We start from the raw sequence: 17,572 nt of genomic DNA, 5'->3' as shown, positions 1-17,572 counted from the left end.
GAAGATTAGGATATTGGTAAGATTGCCTTTTTCTTGTAATTTACTAAGGTATTTGTAAACTGATAGAGACTCCTGTCCTGCATGACTGTGATCTCTAACCATTTGTTTTCTTTCCTTTCTTTTGTTCTTGGGCATCTAGGAGTGCCTGAGGAATACCACACATATCCCACTTTGGGGGGGGGGGGGGCGGGGTATGCTAGCTTGTACTTTGCTCTCAGCTTGCCTTATGCTTCCTCATCAATGGTAACAGTCTTCTAGCCTCCAGTCTTGCTTTCTTCCCAACCAGCCTCCACACTTTTGTCAAAGTGAGTGAGCTTTCTAAATACAAATTGCTTATAGTTTTACCCTGCTTAAAAATATTCTTTGGCTCTCTAAGCAGATGAATTTGATGAATTCTTTGCCTACTCATCTGGCCTCATCATCCTTCTGTCCCTATGTGGTGCCCATGGTGCCAGACCCCACCTATAGATTCAGTTTCTTGAACATATTATTTTATACCTTTGTTTCTTGCTCATGTCATACCTATGTCTGGCATCCTTAAAAACAGATGCTGTCTTCTTGTACTAATTATTCTTTCATTTCTATTTACTGTCCTCATCAAATTGTCACTCTCTTATAATTTATTCACTTTATTTATTTGCAGGAGGGGGGAGAACTATTTAAACTCATTTAATTTCATTGATTCTAATTCAAAGCAATGATTAGATCATAGGCTTTCTTTTTTGGTTTAGTACTAGAGGTTCAAAATCTTTTTCTTTGCCTAAGATAGTTTTAGAACAATTCTTAAAATTGGGTGTGGTGGGGGTAGAGAAGGGAAAGGGAGATGTATCAGCATCTCTGGGCAAGAGGCTATGGTTAGAAAAAGTGCATTCTTGGGGCACCTGCCTGGCTCAGTTGGTAGAGCATGTGACTCTTGATCTCATGGTTGTAAATTTGAGCCCCATGTTGGGTGTAGAGATTACTTAAAAATAAAACCTAAAAAAATCTTTAAAAAAAAAGAAAAAGTTCGTTCTAAAATTAACATAACCATGATACTTTTTTTTTTTTAAGAGAGCTTGAGTGGGGGAGAGGGACAGAATGGGGGGGGAGAGAGAGAGAGAGAAAATGAATGAATGAATCCTAAGCAGGCTCCACACTGAGTGTGGAGCCTGATGCAGGGCTTGATCCCATGCCCTGGAATCACGACTTGCGCTGAAATCAAGAGTCAGATGCTCAAACAACTAAGCCCACCCATGTGCCCCACTTTGATACTTTTTTAAAAACTAAAGGATAGAGTGAGGTTTTTGTGGTTTTTTTGTTTTTGTTGTTTTTTAAGAAAGGGCATAAAGATTGAGAAGCACTACTGTTGAGACCAGCTGAACTTGTATTGTGTAATCTGCATTGTGTAATCTCTGTTTTGATAACAGAGTGACCCATTAAAAGGAAATATTACCAGATCTCTTATATTAAAGTGATTCTTAAAAAGGATCCTTCGACTATGTTTTTAAGTTTTATGACCCATCCTCTAAATTCTGTTCTGCTTTTAAACTTTTTTTGACAATTCTTTAATAAAAACTACTTATATTCTGAATTTTTATTACAGAGAATATCTTTTTTGGAAAGTAGACATCTGACTTGGTTTGTAACAGTGCTCAATACAGAATATTTCTTTTTTTTTTTTAATGTTTGTTTATTTTTCAGAGAGAGAGAGAGAGAGACACACACACACACACACACACACACACACACACACACACACACACACACGGCATGAGCGAGGGAGGGGCAGAGAGAAGGAGACACAGATCCAAAGCAGGCTTCAGGCTCTGAGCTGTCAGCACAGAGCCCAACGCGGGGCTCCAACTCACGAACTGTGAGATCATGACTTGAGCCGAAATCGGACGCTTAACCAACTGAGCCACCCAGGCACCCCAGGATATTTCTAATACAAAATACTTTTTTTGGTAAAACTAGCTGAGAGGTGAATTTATAATACTCTTGTTATAAAGAAAAATACATCGGTATAACTTTGTCTCAAGTTTGAGATCCTTATTCTTCAAAATCCATTATGATTTTATATTACTATTTACAGGTGGAAAAGGGATAGAAGTGGAAATAAAATTACCCACCCTGTTTCTGGGAAAAACATCTTACAGTTTGTGGCAATAAAAAGGAAAGACTGTGGAGAATGGGCAATCCCAGGGGTAAGAATTAAAATTAAATTAAAGTTCTTTTTAGCTTCATTTACTGCAAGGTTATTGTATGTAGATCTTTATCCTCCATTTATTTTCCATTCCTTCACACTTCACTTAGTAATTCTTTTGTCATTTATCACTGCAATGAAGTCTGTCAATAGCAAGTGTAGGATAATACATCAAGGCTGTTAGAATTTGAGTCTAATTATAAAGCCATTGGAAAAGAACATGGACTTTGGAGTTAGACCTAGGCTTGTACGTTGGCCTTCCCACTTTGAGCTGAGAATACAGAATTCAGACACTTACCTTAAATTTTTAAAATTTTTATTTTTTAAGTAGTCTCTCTACCCAGTTTGGGGCTCTAAATCACACCACTGAGATTAAGAGTTGCTCTACTGACTGAGACAGCCAGGTGCCCCAGAACTTTCTCTTTAACATTTACATAATTATATCTACTTCATAGGATTAGTAGCGGTAGCATATAAAACACCTGGCATAAAGTAGATATTCATACATGTTGGGTCCCATCTCAGAACTCAACCCCTACTTCCAAGTCCAAGGTAAGACTGTTAGCATTGGTTTATTGAATTCTCATTAACTTTAGACATAAAAAAGATAATTCTTGTTACTTTTCCTTGTAGTTAAAAAAATTTTTTTGTAACGTGTATTTACTTTTGAGAGAGAGAGAGAGAGAGAGTGCAAGCTGGGGAGGGGCAGAGAGAGGGTGGGGACAGAGGATCTGAAGTGGAGGTAGAACTCACAAACTGTGAGATCATGATCTGAGCCGAAAGTCAGATGCTTAACCAACTGAGCCACCCAGGCACCCCTCTTTGTAGTTTTTAAAATTTCTGTAGTATCATCAGGAACAGTTGTACCTTTGTTGAGTTCATTTCAGTGGTAAATTTGAAGTGGCTTTTTGAAATGTGTATGTGTGCAACAGAGGGTTTTATATTTTATGCCATATTGTGAAATGAAGATAATTTGAAAAGAGGATGATTCTTATACTGCTATCTGCAAGAATGGTTGTTTTTTTCTTTGTAGGATAAAAATGGATTAGAAATAAAAATCCCAGGTGACTGTAATAAAAGCTTAGGTTAATTATTATGAGCCAAATTGTCAAACTTCATCCATGCTTAGTGCAAAACACGGTAATGATTTCATCGTAGGATTTTATATTTTTGTCATCTGAAATTCTGCTCAGTAAGGAAGTGGTTGTCCCTGATGTCATATTGAAAACCATTCATCTAATCAGTATATTTTGAGATCTGTTTTTTTGTCAGCTGATATATTAGACATTGAGAATATAACAGAGCAACATAAACATCCCTGTTTTCTTGGAGCTCACATTCCAGTGGGGGAAACAGATAATATAAAATATGTTATTGTATGTTTAAAGGTATAAATATTAAGGAAAAAACTAAAGCAAAGAAGGAGACTAGGAAATGTTTGAGAGTTTGCAATTTGAGATTAGAGTGGTTATAAAAGGTCTGAGAAGGTAACATTTAAGCAAAGATTTGAAGAAGGTGAATGAGCGATGCATGTGGGTATCTAGGGAAAAGCATGTTGGACACAAGCAATAGCAGGTACAAAGGCCTTAGGTGGGATTTGTTTGGCATGTCCTAGACACTGATTCAGGAGGTCAGTGTGGCTGGAATGGGATGAACAATGAGGAAATTTCGGCTTGCTATATTCCATCTTGCCTCCAGGCCTTCCTTCCTTAGCTTGAGTTTAGAAGATACCAGGAAAGGAGTCTTATTGGCTCAGTTTACTATTGGCTAACCTTGGACAAATTATTGCAAATACATGAGATACCCTGATTGGCTACTTCTACTAGAATCAAATGGTTTAGAGAAGAACATATCACAGGAGAATGGGAATCATGATTATGGCCAGGTAGAACAATGTGTCTACTGCATCACCCAGGAAATATTTGTTGAATGAATTAAAGCTTATTACTTTTTTTTTTTTTTTTTTTAATAATGTGGCTATTAGGGGATGGTGGACCCAGGAGAGAAGATTAGTGCTACACTGAAAAGAGAATTTGGTGAGGAAGCTCTCAACTCCTTACAGAAATCCAGTGCAGAAAAGAGAGAATTAGAGGAACAGTTGCACAAACTCTTCAGCCAGGAACATCTAGTGGTAAGAAATGGTGGTTCCCATGAAGGATTTTAGCCTCACGGATTAGTGAAAATTCCTTAAAAGTTCACCTGGAAATCTGATAGGTAAAACCTGTGTATTTGAAATACATATTCATAGAAACAAATTATAGATCTTCACTGTGAATAGATTTCTGCTTAAACTTTTATAGCCCAACTTTAGGTCAGTTACATTTATTAGAATACACTTTTTTCCTCTTAGTTTTTCTTTAGACTAGATGTGAGCCAACGTGACACTGAACACACCCATCCATCTGGAAACCTTTACAAAAAAACTTACATAAATTTAGCTCTTTTGAGAGTACGTTTACATTTTAAATTATGTTATTCAGAGTTTTTCTGGTTGATAACCATTTAAGTCTTATGTTTTGTCTACATACCCTTTGTGATTTAAAAAAAATCACCTTATAAAGTATATGTGTGCTGGTAATAAGGAAAAAGAGTTTCTTTTTTGCTGGCTTTTGTTTGAATTGCTTTGTTTTCTTTCTAGAATTAGGATTTCTTATTTATTTACGTTCAGTCTTTTGGGGTCACGTTTGTGTTAGATGGCTAGATCCAAATCTTTCCCTATATTAATAGCTTAAGTATTAGTCTTTACTAAATTTATTTATAGATCTTCTTTTTTAAACTAAAAAAATCTATCTTTGTATGTCTGAAACTATAATCACAGAAATTATATATATATATATAAAATATACTTATATATAATCGCAGAAAAATACTTATAGAGCCTTTAAAAAAGTCATATGGCCCAAATAAGACTATTCTCAAATTATGAAATTAGAGTCTGAAGAGTTGAGGGTTTTGTGAATTTTAAAGCTGACCTTGAGAATACTTATCCTAGGAAATTTAAAACAAGCATGTGGAATGTTACATGAAAGTTTCTATGATACTTACATTTCACTTGTGAAAGGTGAAATAAGGAGTCACTTATTATCAAAGGGTTTTAAAATGGAGCTGAGAGGCCTTTAAGAAGGTGGGACTTCCTCACCAGGTGGAGCCCTGATCTTTTAAACTGGGCTAAACTGCAAATACTCCAAAGACTCTACACAAACACCTGCAACTTGCTACAAAAGGGACTTGCTTAGTGATAGCCTTAGCAACCAATTATATTCACTCAAGATGTTTTCTGCAGCAACGCCAGTCAAAATTCTTTGAAAACAACATATACAAGCATTCTCTTTCCATCTTAAAAACCTCTGACTTTGCTCCCTAGTGGGACACTGGGTTGCTACCCACATCTCTGTACCCAGAATTGCAGTTCTCTGATCATAAATAAATGCTTAATTATTGCCTCCTGACAATTTTAGGTTGGCACTTTTTTCTTATTGTAGTAAAAAAAACATGACATATAATTTACCATCTTAACTTTATAATGTACAGTTAATTATATGCACACTGCTTTGTAATAGGATATTTACATTTCTGATGTAGCAGGCATCTGCTCCGCCCATTCGTGTTTGACTGTACACTTGTCTGCTTCCTTTTAAAAATAGATATATAAAGGATATGTCGATGATCCTCGAAACACTGATAATGCATGGATGGAGACAGAAGCTGTGAACTACCATGATGAAACAGGTAAACTTGTGTTTATTAAACTGACTTGATAAGAGGCACTCTGGTATTTGCGGAATGAATTCTCATCAAAGAGCAATTTCCTTTTCTTTCTTTCTTTTTTTTTTTAAAGTTTATTTATTCTGAGAGAGAGCATGAGCAAGCAGGAGAGGGACAGAGAGAGACAGGGAGAGAGAATCCCAAGCAGGCTCTGTGCTGTCAGCAAACCATGAGATCATGACCAGAGCCAACACCAAGAGTCGGCTGCTTAACTGACTGAGCCACCCAGGTGCCTATCTTCTTTTAGAAAGAGAGTGCAAGCAGGGGGAGAGACAGAGAGAGAGAGAGAGAGAGAGAGGATCTCAAGCAGGCTTCATGCTCAGCATGGAGCCCAATGGCTCAGTCTTTCGACTCTGGGATCATGACCTGAACTGAAATCAAGAGTTGGCTCCTCGACTGAGCCTTCCAGGTGCTGCAGCATTTGCTTTTTTAAAAGCTCTTGATAAGCATTGCCAAATTGTCCTACAGAAATAGTCTGTTTACATTCCCAACAGTGATTAAGAGCTTTATTTTTAATTTTTTTTGATAATTATAAAGATTTTAATAAATATATTTATTTGTAAATATAAATATTTTCATTTATGATTTCTGGTTTGGTGTCATGGTTATTTATTTGGGGGGGAGGCACAGGGGGAAGGGGCAGAGGGAGAGGGAGAAAGAGACTCCCAAGCAGGCTCCAAGTTATATGCCCAGAGCCTGATGCAGAGCTGGAGCCCATGTTGTCTGTGCTATCAGTGAACCATGAGATCATGACCTGAGCTGAAACCAAGAGTCAGACACTTACCTGACTGAGCTGCTCAGGCACCCCCATGCTTATTTTAGAAAGGTCCACTTAAGAGTGTAAAATGAATTGCCAATAATTGTTTTTCTTTTTTTTACATTTAAATCTGCAATCCCTCTAGAACTTGTTTTGATGTAAGTTTCATACTCATTTAATATGAACTCTTTTTTTTTTTTTTTTAAAGCTAAAGCCAATATTCTTACTTTTTAAAGAGAAAAGCTTCCTTACTGGTGCCTCTATTTAAAATTCAGCAATGTGGTTAAAATTTGGGCATTTGGAAAATTTGGAAGCTTCTAGTTTTTAATTCCCTGGGGCACCTAATACAATAATGATTTAAATTGTTTTCAGTAAGAATACTTGAAGCTACAGAGTTATGTTGAAAGGGACATAAATAAAAGAATTACTTTCTCTTGGTGATGTTGTGCTTTGGCAATAGGTGAGATAATGGATAACCTTACCCTAGAAGCTGGAGATGATGCTGGAAAAGTGAAATGGGTGGACATCAGTGATCAACTCCAGCTTTATGCCAGTCACTCTCAATTCATCAAACTCGTGGCAGAGAAACGAGATGCACACTGGAGTGAGAACTCTGATGCTGAGTGTCGCGGGTTGTAGCCTCATCTCTGTGTCAGCCAAGTGCAGAAGAGCACGTGCTGAAAAGAAGGCGGTACCACAGAGCTCATAGGATAGATAAGGGGGGCAGGCACGGTCACTTGGAAATTATTTCATTCACTTTCAAAACTGTTTTCATTTAGAAGGTTTTAATCAGAATAAAATTAGTAAATATGATGAAATGCAACACATAATTTTCTGCTTTCCAGTCAGAAGAAATATAAACAACATATTTTTTATGTATTCTATTTAAGCATTGTTTAAACCAAATCGAAACAGCTGATGCTCTTTGAAGAACCATAACCTGAATAAAGATAAATTTAGGGTCAGCCATTACTTCTGCCTTCCATGTTCTTTCTTTTCTTTTTTTCCTGTTGATCTAGGGTCTGAAGGATGTTTCTGGCATAAATATCAGGCTCCTTTAGGAGAACACTGCCAGTGTCTAACCTGTCTTTAAATTATTTGCTTTATGTGATCTTGTTGAAGCTGATTTAAAAAATGAAAACCTTGTTTTGACTTCAGAATTACCAGTTTATTGAGGAAATTTCAGTTTACTGAGGAAATTGATCTTGTTAATAAAGATCAATATCAATGAACAGCTCGTGTTCTCATTTTTTAAAAATTCTGAATTTAAAAATATGTCCTGGAAATTAGTAATTTAAATTGATGTGTTTATTTCACTCTACTGTAACTGTATGTATCATAAATAAAGTAAAAATACATGTTCAGGGGCACCTGGGTGGCTCAGTTCGTTGTGTCCAACTCTTAATTTTGGCTCAGGTCATGATCCCAGGGTTGTGAGATCGAGCCCCATGTTGGGCTCCACACTCACCATGGAGCCTGCTTGGGATATTCATTCTCTCTCTCTTCCTCTGCCTCTCTCCTCCACCCATGCTTTCTCTAAGAAGTAAAATAAAAATAAAAATAGATGTTCAGAAAGGATTGAAATGAGAGAGGGAAGCCTTTGAGAGTTAAACATATTATTTGTTAGGAAGGAAATAAGGATTGGAATAGGTTTTTGAGAGGCCCACCGTTAACATTATAATTCCCAGATAAAGGAAAGAGTTGTTGATGTTCTAGATACTTAGGGAAGAAGAATGAAAATAATACTTGTCTTAGTGGGCATGTGTATCACATCCTGGCTAAGATATTTATTGAGAAAATCCCATGATATTTACTCCTGTCAACCTTGAGTAGGGACCATCATAATTCCGTCTTCATTCTAGTTGGGTTACAGATGGGGCATCTGAAGAAAAGGAGGTGTAAGGGATAGAGACATGGTGGTTTCCTTTTCTTCACATATTTGAAAAAGGTATTAGGCTTATTCTGTAGCTTGAGAACAGAACTTGGGCTAATGTAAATCAAAAGTCCCCTCAACCCCTGCTAAATTTAGTGTCAAAGCTACTTTTACTTTGGTGGTAAACCTGAACTAAACTGACAGGAAGCTTTTTCCTCATTAGTGCGAGTTGAGGTTTGCTGAGAAACATTAGAATGTTTGATTTCCAGATGCTGTTTCAGACCCCTCTGGAAGAGTTACAAGGTTTAAGTATGGTATTAATTTTCTAAAATCCATAAAATCCTGGTCCCTGGTATGTAATAAGGGACTTGTGCTTGACCAGGATGACCCGCTCACTAGCTGAGGGGTAGGATGGCCTTCTCCCAGAATCAGAGTTGGATTCTACTTTTACTGTTTGGCAGGAAGAGACTGCTTTTTCCTGGCACTGAATAGAATTTTTAAAGCTGCTTACAAAAGCTCTTGAGAAAGTTTGAGCAATTCCCTGAAGGTCAACATTTACTTACATCTAATAGTGTTGAAACATTTAAATTGACATTAGAAAAGATAGTAGGTAATATTTTATTTAAAGAATGATTAAAGCACATGGTCTATTGATAATGAATTCTTCATGGCATTTTAGAGTTTTCTCTGGAACATTTCTAAAGTATGCAAAATTATAAAATAGAAGTAATCTTCTGGTAAGTGTTATAAATATCCAGCATCATCTATAATAAGAAAAACCATATTAAAGTTTTAGTTGAAGACCTTTCTGGAGGAATATTTGCTCCTATATCATTAGGTGATATTGATGCCATATTTGCTTTTCTTATATTTTAGGTATAAGGAAGAATACTCTGAATACTTTTTATCTAAAAATATTTTACTATTTAGTAAAATAGTAATAACAGATACCATTTACTGAGTATCTACATTATATCATGCAATCCTCACAACAATCCTATGAAGTTAGGTGGTATTATTTCCATTTCAGGTGAAAATGATCCTTCTAAAGATTTTCCCAAGGTTATTCAGTAAGGGACAGAGCTGGGATTTGAATCCTGGTCTGCCAGGTTCCGAAACTTATTCTGTATTGTCTACTAAGGTCATGAAGCTTTGATGATTTGTTGTGTTAAGTCTGCAGTTTGGAAGATTATATATTATTTAAGCAGTACTCACATCAACAGTAACACACTTAATGGTTTATGACTTGACTTTAAGGTCACAACTGGTTTAACTAGCATCACTGTAACTGTTTGCATAATTTGAACCCAAAGAGAATTTACTTGATAATATCTGAACCTAAGGATATGTGGTGGCAATTCGGTGTTTGTCTTGCCAGCATTTCAGACTCAAATGGAAGCATATGCTAAACTTGTATAGTAAGAACATAACAATCTAAAACCTGAATATTTGGCACTTGAAAATTCCAACAACTTTTAGAAGCTAAATGCTATATTTTCTTACAGTGTAAGAAACGGTGGTTGGTATTATTTTCTAACATATTTGTGAGGTTTTAATAAACTGATTTAAAAATACATCATTTGAAGGAAGCATTTATAATTTAAGTAGGCTAATTACTGCTTTCATCAGTATACCTTTCATCATGCTATTAATTTATCAATATGGATGTGACCTGAGACTATTAAACTCCTAAGATAAAAAAAAATTAAATATATAGTAGTACTTGAAAGATATTTCGAGATTTTACTAACCTTAGTATATAACTTCTGACATAGGAGGGAGAGAATTATCTCTGCCAAAATAAACAATACAGATTACAGTTATTATATGAAGGTATTCTTGCCATAATTTCTTCTTTGCTTCCACTCACATCTCCCATCTTATGGTCATTTTATTGCTGATGGGTTAGTATTCATACAATCATGTGTATTGGCAGATAGAAAATAACATGATCCTGTTACATCTTAAATGGTGATAAATTGAATCCTCAACTGGGTTTTTCTGCAACAAAGCACTTCGCTTCTCCCACTTGGCCTTTGATGGCCTGATAAGAGCATTTGATGTGGTAAGAAATACTAAGTAAGCATTTGGGGGCAATGAAATGTATAAGGACAAAAACGGGTGAAATCCAATTTCTTTCTCAAAATTGGGACTCAGAAAATTTTGACTCATTAGCTTCTCTCAAGGTAGATTAACATTAATTTATATATAATAATTTTGATTGACATTCATTCAGATATTTAAAAAAGGAATATATCTTTTGTATGTATTTTCAATTAGCAATAATCGTGCCTTGGATAAACCTCATTGGCTATGATACACCCACTGCACAAAGCTTATCTTTTGTATATATTTTAAAGTGAGAACAAACTTGGATGAGAATCAAAGAAGTCTCAAGATTTGTAGCCTCTCCATCCAGCAAGCTGATGCTTTGGTGTTAAGGAGATGTTTTGCCTTGCCTTGAAATGAGGCCATTTCTAGATTTGGTAGTTTCACAGCAGACTTTTCTCACTGCTTACTATGAATTGTCCATAAAACAAAAACAAGCTTGAGGAAAAATTTACTGTTTGAAATTTCTTAACATTGCATATACTTCGTAGGCTGAAATTTTGTCAAATACCATGGCATTATGAAAATACCTTTTTAGACCTGCAGAAATTCTGATCTAAATTGTTTAGAGTTTATAACGCAGGAGCTCTAATTTGGGTAAGTCAGTTGGGTTTGATTCTGCCATATATTTTTATAGTTGAGGAGAGTTATTCTTACCTTTCCTGATATTAAATGTCACTTGTTTTTATCAATATAATCATAGAAATAAAGTCTTACCCCAAAGAAGCCCTAAAAGATAAAAAAAAAAAAAGACATTACCCTCAGTCCATTAAATAGGTTTATACTTTATAATAACTTAAAAATTAATATGAGGGGCGCCTGGGTGGCTCAGTTGGTTAAGCGTCACACTTCCGCTCAGATCATGATCTCGTGGTTTGTGAGTCTGAGCCCCGCATCCGGCTCTGTGCTGACAGCTCAGAGCCTGGAACCTGCTTCAGATTCTGTGTCTCCCCTCTCTCTGCCCCTCCAGTGCTCATGCTTTGTCTCTCTGTGTCTCTCAATAATAAATAAACATTAAAATTAATATGAACTTACCTCAAGTTCGTTCAGAATAGAAGTGATTAACTGAAAGAAGAAAAATCGATCAATGCTAGTGCTGTTAATGGGTTTATTTTTTAACATATTTGTAACTTAGCACACATATAAGCTAGAAGATTTTCTATATGAAAATTTGTTTTTATTGAAAAATGAGTTCCATTTTATTTAGAGGTTTATTTACATGATATAAGATTTTAAAATGAATGTGCAATATCTAGATTTAAATTCCCTTAATTCACAGAAATATTGTAATTGTATTTACTGTATCTAAAGAATAAAAACTTGAACAGTTAAGAAACTCACTGTGTACATATCCATGCAAGTGCTAGGTTTCTTGAAGTATGAAAATTCCCTATGTGAATGATACTTGACCCAAAATTTTAGGACAACTATAAATACTTGGCTTCAAGAGTTTGTTTACACAAGCGGTGTCACTGGAAAAGTATTGCTTTGTAGCTTCCACGAGTCCTTCTGTCGTAACAGACTGGCAGCTTGCTCAAGGAATTGACCAGTGAAAGAAAGTGAATCCCTTCGTATTTGTAGAGCTGTCCATCCCGGTGTGTATGCAAGAATATGTAAGTCAAACACTGTCCCAATGTTTGCTTAGGCAAGAACAATACCTGAGGTGGTGTTTGTTTCTTAAGGGTGACTCTTCCTGCTTTCTGACTTAACTAGGATTCCTGGGAGAATCCTGGGCTATGAAGGTATGGCAGTTCTAGAAGTTATTCTGTCAGAATTCTTTCCAGGATATAGGTTGTGGCCAAGAGTACTTCTAAACATTTTCCAAAAAAGAAAGTATAAATAGGTATTAAGTGTCCAGATCTGGTAATGTGAATGAGTATCTGAGGAGTATATTTGCACTGGAAGAGACCTGGGAGGTAAACCGATACCTTTACCCAGGGTCACACAGCTAATTTAATTGTAAAAGAGATGTAAATCAAGAGAGAAATTAGAATCTAAGAGAGGTTTGAATCTAGGCTTTCCAACCACAGGCCAGTGCTCTTTCTGCAGGTTTTGATATAAAGGTGAACTTGCCAATTTTGTAATCGTTAATGATTAATCATTGAAGGCAGTTTCCTAAAACATTTTTCGTTAGAAATATGCTAGAATTTTTATTGTCTGCCATTTGGAAATGGACTATAACATTGCTTAAACAGAGTGGATTATGGGAAGAGCACTAGCACTTGAACTCAAGAGACTTAGGTTCTTATTGATTAGACTCAGAAGCTTGTTTGGTCTCAAGTTTCTGGGACACTTAAATATTCCTCAAGATGGTTGGCTTTAAATAGTCTCAAATCCTGAAAAATTTTATCTCCGTCACACGAATGATTTAGGCCTGAGTTTCTGACATTTTTACAAAATACTGCCATGTCCCTGATTCTAAGATACCACCAATTGTAAAATGTACCATTTTAAGTGATAGTATTTTAAAGAAAAAAGAAATCTTAGAATAAATGTATCTGTTGTGAGATGTGTCTTGATTTCAGAAAATGTTTAAGTATGAAAAGTATGTTTTTAGATACGGAAATGGAATTTTTCAGTGTTATCTTTTGTAACTCCACTCAAGTATTTCTCCTCTGTTTTCATGAACTAATATTCTGAATAACTTACTGTATCAATAAAGGGCCTTATTAAAAAATTGAATTGTGTGCCTTTCATCCAAAAAAAAAAAAGCAGCATTATCTATTGGAACTTAGCTTTGATAATCTTTAATGTATAATGTGTTTATGCTAATGCTTCATTAGTGAAGAAATAATCAAGTCTTTTTCATTTCTCCAAAAGGAATTTATTCTGTAAGTCTAAGTCTTTTGACTCTTCACTTTCACCCTCATCAGTGATGGAAAAGGTTGTTTTGTCAATTTATAGTTTGTATGAATTGAATAATGAATGTAGAACTGTTTGTTTGTAGAACGTAGAAATGAACTGAGATTGTTTTTTGACTTTGAATTTAACAGCTCTGATTTATTTTGTTTCGAAATGAATTAGACTAATAAAGACAGAAATTTTTATGATGAGCTGGCCTATCTTATAAAGGGAGTTGAATGTAATATGTTTATGAACTTTATAGATTAACAGGGCAGATATATTTACCGTTATAAGATCATTAAGTGTCAGGACCTAGAATAAAGGAAACGTAGTTAAATAATCAGGGAGTTGTAATTCAGCATTTTAACTATCTTTTCTATGTTATACATTTTATATTACCTTGATTAATGAACACATGCTTTTTAGAATTCTTAGATTTCTAAAATTATGGCATTAAGATTCATATTCACTAATATAGTACCCATCCTCCCTTCAAACCTATATTTCTGGAAGCATATAGTCCACATTTTCTTTTGTGGTCTCCAAACATAGCAGGGACTTCTCGGAAAGATCATTAAACTTAGGCTCACTGGGTTGGAGCAAAGACTATATTTTAGGATCACTTCCTTATGAAAGAAATACTTTAATAATGTCATTCCCTATCATTGTAATAGTATCATTTAAAAATTTAGTAACAGTATGCTATAATATATACAACATATTTTTTGGTTTGTGACTAAGTCAATCTCGTCATGTAATTGTCCCTCCATTCAGCAAAATCCTGTAAAAAATGAAATCCTTTTATAACACGACCATAACCTTAAATCTAGTTCAAAGGATTCTAGGACAGATTCCATTTCAATAAGAATGTATTTTTCTCTCATTAATGGCAGATGTAAGCATAAGGTTTTAGAGGTAAAATGGGCTTTATAAATAATTCACTGTTTTATACTTTCTTAAAGGAAACTTTAAGTATAATTACCTGATTTGGATAATAAGGAAAAGGAATCGGAATCTACAAAAAAAGAAGGAAAACAAGTGAAGTGTGAATAAAACAATTTTGTTTTACCTTTTTTCCTAATTTACTTACCCTTCCATCCATCCATCCATCCATCCAGTATTTATTGAACAATTATATGCTCTCAACGAGCCCACCTTCTACTTGGTGAAGCTTAGATTCTAATGGATTTTAAATCTTTTTTTTTTTCTCTCTCAAGAGATATGCTTCTTTTGCTTCATTAGTCAAATCTAAAGCCAAAAGGAATCTGTTTGATGTGTTTGATAATTCTTGCAAATTCACCACCAGTTTGTCTACAGTAGTTGATTCTTTGCTTGCTTTTTAATACTACTCTGCCATCTGGTGGAAGGAAGAGTTTCCACTTCAAATGCTAGGGATTCTTTACTGCCACACAGATTTACATAAGATGTTAACAGAGACTCTTATATTCTAATTATAAACCAAAACTTCAGAATTTTTCATTAATTTAAAAAAATATTTCTGGATTTCAGCCAAAACAACAACAGCAGCAACACCACCACTACCACAAAAGGGAAACAATGCCCCCGCCCCTTGACTAAAACCAAAATGACTAGCAATTAATGATAAATGCAAGTAGTCAGAAATTTAGTGGCTAGGATTCAAGTAGGATACGTGAAAACATTAAAGGGAAAGACTTCTACTGAGGACCTCAACTTTAGTGACAAATTTCCAAAAGCCTACTTAAAGTTGAGAAACAGTTTGAAATTAAATACAAGCAAAAGGAAGGTGCTTATTGCATTTAGATATAACACTATGCAAAATCATGTTTATTTTAAAAATAGGTGGTAGACAAGAAGTTAAGCCAGATGCTATTTTAAAATGTGTGTGAATTTTTCACAGCATCATTGCTTAAGTACTGTCCAAATTTAACATGTCTCCAATCTGTGTTGCAACCTCATTGTACTGATCATTCTTCTCCCAAACTGCCTTGTCCTCAGGTCCCTCAGATACATTTGCTGTTCCCTCTGCCTGCAGTGCGCCCCCCCCCCCCACCCCTCATGATCTGGCTCAGATAATGTCTCCTCTGTGAATGAAGTCTTTGATCCACAGCCTAAGCCAACTTTGTATTTGCACCTAGAAGTACTTATCAAAATACATTTTTAACATTTATGAATCTTTTTCTCATCAGACTGTGAACTTATCTCATAATTTTTGTATTTCTAGCACTCACTATAGACCCTATCATGCAGTAGACACTCAGTAAATATCAATTGAATGCTATCTGTCTGTACAAATGTAAGTATTACATATAAAGTGAAGGAAATTCTATTTGTATATTTAGCACTGTTCTGGGCTTTATTAAAAGATGGCCAAGAATCCAGACATTAGGAGAGATTGGAGAGGATCCAGCAGAAAGAGCAAAATAATTATACTGTTTGACCTGTGGGAGAAAGCTGAAAAAACAAAAACTTTTTATTTATTTTATTATTATTATTATTTTTAATTTTTTTTCAACGTTTATTTATTTTTGGGACAGAGCGAGACAGAGCATGAACGGGGGAGGGGCAGAGAGAGAGGGAGACACAGAATCGGAAACAGGCTCCAGGCTCTGAGCCATCAGCCCAGAGCCGGACGCGGGGCTCGAACTCACGGACCGCGAGATCGTGATCTGGCTGAAGTGGACGCTTAACCGACTGCACCACCCAGGCGCCCCCAAAAACTTTTTAGAAAAAAGTAAGTAGCAAGATGATTTAGAAAAAGAACAGGTATTATAGAAAGAGTTTAGTATATCCGTCATGAAGTGCAACTAGGCTCATCACAGTCAAAGGAAATTCAGTATAAACACCTTTTTGATGGCAAGTATAGAAGGACATTGAAAGAAGTCACCAAAAATTTTGGGGAAAATTTGCTAGCTCCTTGTCACACTCCACCGCAGGCTATGCGGGGAGAGGGTGTGAACAGCTTGTGCCTGGCAACATGTGAAAGCCCCAAATTTTAAATTTAATAACTATCATCTAACTAATAAGTTTTTTAATGTTTGTTTGTTTGTTTGTTTGCAATTTGAGAGTCCCCAAACCCATGTTTACCAAGGGCAGTTGTGGAGGTGGGGGAAACAGGATCTGAGGAAAAAATGACGGTCCTTGTGGCGGGTAAAAACCAAATCTCTGAAAAAAAGAGACATGATGCCAGTCATTTCAGACAACTGTAAACTTTTAAAATGATGAACATGTCACTTGAAAAAAACAACTAGAAGTTTACCTGTCCACTGGAACTTCCTCCAGATGGTTCAAGCTTGTAAAACAGCACCGGCAACAAGGTAAAGCAACATATGGCAAGACATTATTTATTACAAAGAGATTTGATGAGAATAGGTAACAAGCCACTATTGAGCGTTACGCTGGTCAGTGGTGTACCTTCACTTCTGAAATGAAAAGCAGTTGTGTATCCAATGGGGAAAGGTTGAATTAATTTTGTCCAGTGATTTAGAAGGTGTACTTTTGGCTTTTAAACTTATTTCAAATGATGTTTTTATTTACATTTCTTAAGAGTAATTACATGTTGCATGCCTCTTTATCTTTGAATCAACAATGATCTCAATTTCATTCTCAGCATTTAGAAGTTCAAAGTGAAGAGCATGTAGAAATGTAAATTTAAATTTGGAATCCCCAAACACAAAGTTTGAAAGCTCCCTCACTTTGAAAGCTCCTTTGTCAAAAAATGTGCAGGAAAGAGGATTTCTTGTCTACTTGGTGCCCTCCGTATTCAGACTGTAATCGACACAGATCACACTCAGAGATCTCATTTGTATAGATGTGGAAGGCACGGCTGTAGTCAGCATGAGATGGTTTGGGGTAAAGGCATTATAATGAAACCCAATTTAAACTACATAACTAAGACCCAGGTCACTGTGGAATTTGAGTTCTAGCTTCCTAAATTTATTTGAGAACTTCCTATTTTCCAGTTAGGACTCTTATGTGCTTTAGAAACATTTTTATTATCTTTGCACTACTCTGAGGTAGTTCTTATGACTCATTTTACAGACTGGGAAGTCATGGGTTAGTT

The 17,572-nt window shown here is 35.6% G+C and overlaps 1 protein-coding gene, 1 long non-coding RNA gene and 1 pseudogene across 10 annotated transcripts in view; 1 reads left to right on the top strand and 2 right to left on the bottom strand.

The window, feature by feature from the left end:
* NUDT9 (nudix hydrolase 9) overlaps positions 1-17,572 on the top strand; it is a 101,507-nt gene that overhangs the window by 28,040 nt on the left and 55,895 nt on the right. For 5 of the 9 annotated variants that reach the window (XR_003420443.2, XR_008296245.1, XR_008296246.1 and 2 more), the window contains exons 5-7: positions 2,072-2,183; positions 4,167-4,313; positions 5,827-5,911. Coding sequence is in view for 6 of the 9 variants with exons in the window: in XM_027060494.2 (XP_026916295.1) it covers positions 2,072-2,183; positions 4,167-4,313; positions 5,827-5,911 (344 nt within the window). In the remaining 3 variants the exon portion in view is untranslated. Of the gene's footprint in view, positions 1-2,071; positions 2,184-4,166; positions 4,314-5,826; positions 5,912-7,164; positions 8,088-12,207; positions 13,168-17,572 lie in introns of those variants that run through there. The other 4 variants (XM_015067239.3, XM_053217144.1, XM_027060485.2 and 1 more) reach the window with 2 other exon arrangements.
* Positions 5,803-15,575, bottom strand: LOC128314513 (uncharacterized). Its single transcript, XR_008296247.1, has 2 exons — positions 14,513-15,575; positions 5,803-13,842 (listed from the first exon to the last, which is right to left on the bottom strand). It is a non-coding gene; the product is annotated as an uncharacterized LOC128314513 (long non-coding RNA).
* Positions 10,788-10,914, bottom strand: LOC113600999 (uncharacterized; annotated as a pseudogene).

The sequence above is a fragment of the Acinonyx jubatus genome, chromosome B1 (genome assembly GCF_027475565.1).
Source record: "Acinonyx jubatus isolate Ajub_Pintada_27869175 chromosome B1, VMU_Ajub_asm_v1.0, whole genome shotgun sequence".
NCBI lineage: Eukaryota > Metazoa > Chordata > Mammalia > Carnivora > Felidae > Acinonyx > Acinonyx jubatus.
The sequence above is the reverse complement of the archived record's forward strand: the minus strand, read 5'-3'. Positions and strand labels throughout refer to the sequence as shown.